Source organism: Triticum dicoccoides, chromosome 6B (assembly GCF_002162155.2).
Source record: "Triticum dicoccoides isolate Atlit2015 ecotype Zavitan chromosome 6B, WEW_v2.0, whole genome shotgun sequence".
Classification (NCBI taxonomy): Eukaryota; Viridiplantae; Streptophyta; class Magnoliopsida; order Poales; family Poaceae; genus Triticum; species Triticum dicoccoides.
In genome coordinates, this window is record NC_041391.1 from 143,733,797 (window position 1) to 143,740,923 (window position 7,127).

Genomic DNA, 7,127 nt, shown 5'->3' on the forward strand with positions numbered 1-7,127 from the left:
AAACAAAAAACCCAGCATCTGCAATGCTGATGCGTGGAAGCCTTTTGGTCCCAGTAGGTGGCACCAACCGGGAAAAAAGGCCCCCCCTGCCTGGGCAAGCGGCAGCGGCCACGTGGAGCCCCATCTGTCCGGGTTCCTGGGCGAACCGGGACTAAAGGGACAGGGCTTTAGTACGACCCTTTAGTACCGGTTCAGGAACCGGGACAAATAGCCCTCACGAACTGGGACAAATGGGGGGGTTTCTACTAGTAGATATGATCAAAAGGTCGAATGTGAATCATATAGTAGATATGATCAACATAGTGATGTTCACCATTGAAAACTAATCCATCTCACGTGATTATCGGACATGGTTTAGTTGAATTGGATCACCTGATCACTTAGATGATTAGAGGGATGTCTATCTAAGTGGGAGTTCTTAAGTAATATGATTAATTGAACTTTAATTTATCATGAACATAGTCCTGATAGTATTTTGCAAATAATGTTGTAGATCAATAGCTCGCGTTGTTGCTTCCCTATGTTTTTATGTGTGTTCCTAGAGAAAACTAAGTTGAAAGATGATAGTAGCAATGATGCGGACTAGGTCCGTGATCTGAGGTTTATCCTCATTGCTGCACAGAAGAATTATGTCATTGATGCATCGCTAGGTGACATACCTATTGGAGGAGCAGATGCAGACGTTATGAATGTTTGGCTAGCTCAATATGATGACTACCTTATAGTTTAGTGCACCATGCTTAACGGCTTCGAATCGGGATTTCAAAGACGTTTTGAACATCATGGACCATATGAGATGTTCCAGGATTTGAAGTTCACAAGCAAATACCCGAGTTGAGAGATATGAAGTCTCCAACAAGTTCCATAGCTAAAAGATGGAGGAGAATAGCTCAAGAAGTGAGCATGTGCTCAGATTGTATGGGTACTACAATCGCTTGAAACAAGTGGGAGTTAATCTTCTAGATAATATAGTGATTGACAGAGTTCTCTAGTCACCATCACCAAGTTACTAGAACTTCGTGATGAACTATAGTATGCAAGGAATGACGAAAACGATTCCCGAGCTCTTCGTGATGTAGAAATCGACGAAGGTAGAAATCAAGAAAGAGCATCAAGTGTTGATAATTGACAAGACCACTAGTTTGAACAAAAGGGCAAAGGGAAAGAAAGGTAACTTCAAGTAGAATGGCAATCAAGTTGTCACTCCCGTGAAGAAGCCCAAAGCTGGACCAAAGCCTGAAACAGAGTGATTCTACTTCAAAGGAAATGGTCACTAGAAGCGGAAATGCCCTGAATATTTGGTGGATAAGAAGGGTGTTAAAGTGAAGAAGGGTATAATTGATATACAGGTTATCGATGTGTACCTTACTAGTGTTTGTAGTAGCCCCTGGTTATTTGATACTTGTTCGGTTGCTACGATTAGTAACTCGAAACAGGAGTTACAGAATAAACAGAGACTAGTTGAGGGTGAAGTGACGATGTGTGTTGGAAATGGTTTCAAGATTGATATGATCATTATCGCACACTCCCTATATTTCCGAGATTAGAGTTGAACCTAAATAAATGTTATTTGGTGTTTGCGTTGAGCATAAATATGATTAGATCATGTTTATTGCAATACAATTATTCATCTAAGACAGAGAATAAATTGTGATTCTGTTTACATGAATAAAACCTTCTATAGTCATACACCTAATGTTGATGGTTTATTGAATTATGATCGTAGTGATACACATATTCATAATATTGATGCCAAAAGATGCAAAGTTGATAATGATAGTGCAACATATTTGTGGCACTGCCATTTGGGTCATATCGGTGTAAAGTGCATGAAGAAACTCCATAAAGATGGACTTTTAGAATCACTTGATTATGAATCATTTGATGCTTGCAAACCGTGCCTTATGGGCAAGATGACTAAATCTCCGTTCTCCGGAACAATGGAACGAGCTACTGACTTATTGGAAATAATACATACCGATGTATGCGATCCAATGAGTATTGAGACTCATGGCAGGCATCATTATTTTCTTAACTTCACAGATGATTTGAGCAGATATGGTTATATCTACTTAATGAAACATAAGTCTGAAACATTTGAAAAGTTCAAAGAATTTCAGAGTGAAGCGGAAAATCATCGTAACAAGAAAATAAAGTTTCTACAATCTGATTGTGGAGGAGAATATTTGACTTACGAGTTTGGTCTTCATTTGAAACAATGTGGAATAGTTTCATAGCTCACGCCACCTGGAACACCACAGCGTAATGGTGTGTCCGAACATCGTAACCGCACTTTATTGGATATGGTGCAATCTATGATGTCTCTTACCGATTTACCACTATCGTTTTGGGGTTATGCATTATAGACAGCTGCATTCACTTTAAATAGGGCACCATCAAAATCCGTTGAGACGCGCCTTATGAACTGTGGTTTGGCAAGAAACCAAAGTTGTTGTTTCTTAAAGTTTGGGGCTACGATGCTTATGTGAAAAAGCTTCAACCTGATAAGCTCGAACCCAAATCGGAGAAGTGCGTCTTCATAGGATACCCAAAGGAAATTATTGGGTACACCTTCTATCACATATTCGAAGGCAAAATCTTTATTGCTAAGATCCTTTCTAGAGAAGGAGTTTCTCTCGAAAGAAGTGAGTGGGAGGAAAGTAGAACTTGATGAGGTAACTGTACCTTCTCCCTTATTGGAAAGTAGTGCATCCCAGAAATCAGTTCCAGTGATTCCTACACCAATTAGTGAGGAAGCTAATGCTGATGATCATGAAACTTCAGATCAAGTTACTACCGAACCTCGTAGGTCTTCCAGAGGACGATCCGCATCAGAGTGGTACGGAAATATTATTCTGGAAATCATGTTACTAGACCATGATGAACCTACAAACTATGAGGAAGCGATGATGAGTCCACATTCCGCAAAATGGCTTGAGGCCATGAAATCTGAGATGGGATCCATGTATGAGAACAAAGTGTGGACTTTGGTGGACTTGCCCGATGGTCGGCAAGCCATATTAAATAAATGGATCTTCAAGAGGAAGAAGGACACTGATAGTAGTGTTACTATCTACAAAGCTCAACTTGTCGCAAAAGGTTTTCGACAAAGTTCAAGGTGTTGACTACAATGAGATTTTCTCAACTGTAGTGATGCTTAAATCCGTCTGAATCATGTTAGCAGTTGCCATATTTTATGAAATCTGGCAAATGGATGTCAAAACTACATTCCTCAAATGGATATTTCTTAAAGAAGAGTTGTATATGATACAACCATAAGGTTTTGTCAATACTAAAGGTACTAACAAAGTGTGCAAGCTCCAGTGATCAAGCCTCTCAGAGTTGGAATAAACGCTTTGATAGTGTGATCAAAGCATATGGTTTTATACAGACTTTTGGAGAAGCCTGTATTTACAAGAAAGTGAGTGGGAGCTCTGTAGCATTTCTAGTATTATATGTGGATGACATATTGTTGATTGGAAATAATATAGAATTTCTGGATAGGATAAAGGGATACTTGAATAAGAGTTTTTCAATGAAAGACCTCGGAGAAGATACTTACATATTGGGCATCAAAATCTATAAATATAGATGAAGACGCTTAATTGGAATTTCACAAAGCACATACCTTGGTAAAGTTTTGAAGAAGTTCAAAATGGATCAGTCAAAGAAAGGGTTCTTGCCTGTATTACAAGGTGTAAAGTTGAGTAAGACACAAAGCCCAACCATGGCAGAAAATAAAAGTCATTCCCTATGCCACAATCATAGGTTCTATAAAGTATGGTGTGCTGTGTACCAGACCTATTGTGTACCCTGCCTGAGTTTGGCAAGGGAGTACAATTTTGATCTAGGAATAGATCACTGGACAGCGGTCAAGATTATCCTTAGTGAGGACTAAGGAAATATTTATCGATTATGGAGGTGATAAAAGAGCTCATCGTAAAGATTTACATCGATGCAAGCTTTTGCACCGATCCAGATGACTCTAAGTCTTAATCCGGATACATATTGAAAGTGGGAGCAATTAGCTAGAGTAGCTCAGTGCAGAGCATTGTAGACATAGAATATTTGCAAAATACATACGGCTCTGAATGTGACAGACTCGTTGACTAAACTTCTCTCACGAGCAAAACATGATCACACCTTAGTACTCTTTGGGTGTTAATCACATAGCAATGTGAACTAGATTATTGACTTTAGTAAACCCTTTGGGTGTTGGTCACATGACGATGTGAACTATAGGGATTAATCACATACAGATGTGAATATTGGTGTTAAATCACATGGTGATGTGAACTGGATTATTGACTCTAGTGCAAGTGGGAGACTGAAGGAAATATGCCCTAGAGGCAATAATAAAGTTATTATTTATTTCCTTAATTCATGATAAATGTTTATTATTCATGCTAGAATTGTATTAACCAGAAACTTAGTACATGTGTGAATACATAGACAAGACTTATAGTCCCTAGTATGCCTCTACTTGACTAGCTCGTTAATCAAAGATGGTTATGTTTCCTAACCATAGACGTGTGTTGTCATTTGATAAACGGGATCACATCATTTGGAGAATGATGTGATGGACATGACCCATCCATTAGCTTAGCATTATGATCGTGTCAGTTTCATTGCTACTGCTTTCTTCATGACTTATACAAGTTCCTCGGACTATGAGATTATGCAACTCCCGAATACCGGAGGAACACTTAGTGTGCTACAAAACGTCACAACGTAAAAGGGTGGTTATAAAGGTGCTCTACAGGTGTCTCTGATGGTGTTTGTTGGGTTGGCATAGATCGAGATTAGGATTTGTCGCTCCGTGTTTCGGAGAGGTATCTCTGGGCCCTCTTGATAATACTCATCACTATAAGCCTTGCAAGCATTGTGACTAATGAGTTAGTTGCGGGATGAAGTATTACGGAACGAGTAAAGAGACTTGCCGGTAACGAGATTGAACTAGGTATTGAGATACCGACGATCGAATCTCGGGCAAGTAACATACCGATGACAAAGGGAACAACGTATGTTGTTATGCGGTTTGACCGATAAAGATCTTCATAGAATATGTTGGAGCCAATATAAGCATCCAGGTTCCGCTATTAGTTATTGACCGGAGATGTGTCTCGGTCATGTCTACATAGTTCTCGAACCCGTAGGGTCCGCACGCTTAACGTTCGATGACGATTTTTATTATGAGTTATGTGATTTGATGTACGGAAGTTTGTTCGGAGTCCCGGATGAGATCACGACCATGACGAGGAGTCTCGAAATGGTTGAGAGGTAAAGATTCATATATTGGAAGGTTGCATTTGGACATCGAAATAGTTCCGAGTGGTTCGGGCATTTTTCCGGAGTACCAGGAGGTTACCAGGACCCCGCGGGAGAAGTATTGGGCCTAGTGGGCCTTATTGGAGGAGAGGAGAAAGGGACACGTGAGAGGGGAGCCCCTCCCCTTGCCCAAACCGAATTGTACTAGGGGAGGGGGCCGGCGCCCCTCTTTCCTTCCCCCTCTCTCTCCCTTACCTTTCCCTCTGGTGGAACAAAGGAAAAGTAGGACTCCCCCCTGGCGCGCCCAAACCTAGCTGGCCTCCTCTCTCCCTCCCTCCTTTATATACGTGGCCAGGAGGCACCCCAATAGTACAAAAGACAACACAAGTTGACATTGTTTAGCCGTGTGCGGTGCCCCCTCCACAGTTACACACCTCGATCATATCGTCGTAGTGCTTAGGCGAAGCCCTGCACCGGTAACTTCATCATCACTGTCACCATGCCGTCGTGCTGACAAAACTCTCCCTCGGCCTCAACTAGATCAAGCGTACGAGGGACGTCCCCGAGCTGAACGTGTGTTGAACGCGGAGGTGCCGTACGTTCGGTGCTTGGATCGGTTGGATCACAAAGACGTTCGACTACATCAACCGCGTTAACTAAACGCTTCCACTTTCGGTCTATGAGGGTACGTGGACACACTCTCCCCTATTTTTGCTATGCATCACATAGATAGATCTTGCGTGATCGTAGGAAATTTTTGGAAATTACCACGTTCCCCAACATGTCATGGTCGGAGCGGTGGTCGCCCGGCTCCCCGGGCCCCTCCTCCCATTGGAATCGGCGCCATCACCGGGGTTGGCAGGGGAGGCAGCGAGATCATCTTCCACCAAGATGTGCAGGTCATATCCCGCGTCATTGAAGAACATTCGCAGAGTCGTCTAAAGCTTGGAGGGATCTGGAGACTTGATTTGAGCACGCACAGCTGGCCCCTTGACCAGAGAGAGTGTATCCACTGCCACGATCTTGCCCAGGAGCCGGGACATGCCCCGGATGACGCTTTCCACACGAGCAATGGGAGGAAGCCCACGAATATGAATCCATAACAAGGTCAAGGAGGCCACAGCAAGCGAATCCACCGATGGTACCGAGATGCGGACCTTAAGCTGGTTGAGGGCCAAGGTCAACTGGGCGCTGTGGGTGCCAAAGCGGAGGCTCGCCGCATCCGGGAACACCACCGTGAACTCCCGATCCAAGTCCGGCCTGAACAAGTGGCAGAGCTCCTCGGAGATGATTGCTGGGGATGTCGTCTTGCCGTCGTGGACCGAGATGAGTGCAGTCAGGGCGGGGGAAGCAACTGGCACAGGAAGCACTACAAAAAAAATACACATCCGTGACATTTTGGGCCAAACGAAATTTTTTTCTGTCATACATATGACACTTCTATGACGATAATTGTGACAAAACCCGGTATCATCATAGATGTGGTGGTCTCCTACTACTATCACAAAAATCATGACAGAAAATGGGCTTTTTGTCCTGGGCGGACCGGAGACGCAGCTGCATGACATTCTTTGGGCCGTCCATGATGAAAAAACCATAGTAGAAGCGAGGGCGAGGAAAATTTTGGGGAGTTCCCGATTACGGTGGGTGGTCGGGGGCCGAGCGATGCGTGTTTCTCTCGTACATGTACATGCGTGTGTGCATGGCGTTGGCTCTAACTGAACCCGAGCGAGGCGTTGGGCTCTAACTGAACCCGAGCGATTGCACTGCAGTCTACGTGTTACTGAACCTGAGCGATTGGTCGATGGTTGTTAACTGAACCCGATCGAGCGATTCCTTCGCTATTGCTGCTAACTGAA

At 43.3% G+C, this 7,127-nt stretch overlaps 1 protein-coding gene across 1 annotated transcript in view; it reads right to left on the reverse strand.

Moving 5' to 3' along the window:
- Positions 1–7,127, reverse strand: part of LOC119320912 (proteoglycan 4-like) — a 59,961-nt gene that overhangs the window by 2,757 nt on the left and 50,077 nt on the right. Inside the window, exon 3 of the mRNA XM_037594817.1 lies at positions 6,414–6,637. Within this exon, the coding sequence (XP_037450714.1) occupies positions 6,414–6,637 (224 nt within the window). The remainder of the gene's footprint in view (positions 1–6,413; positions 6,638–7,127) is intronic.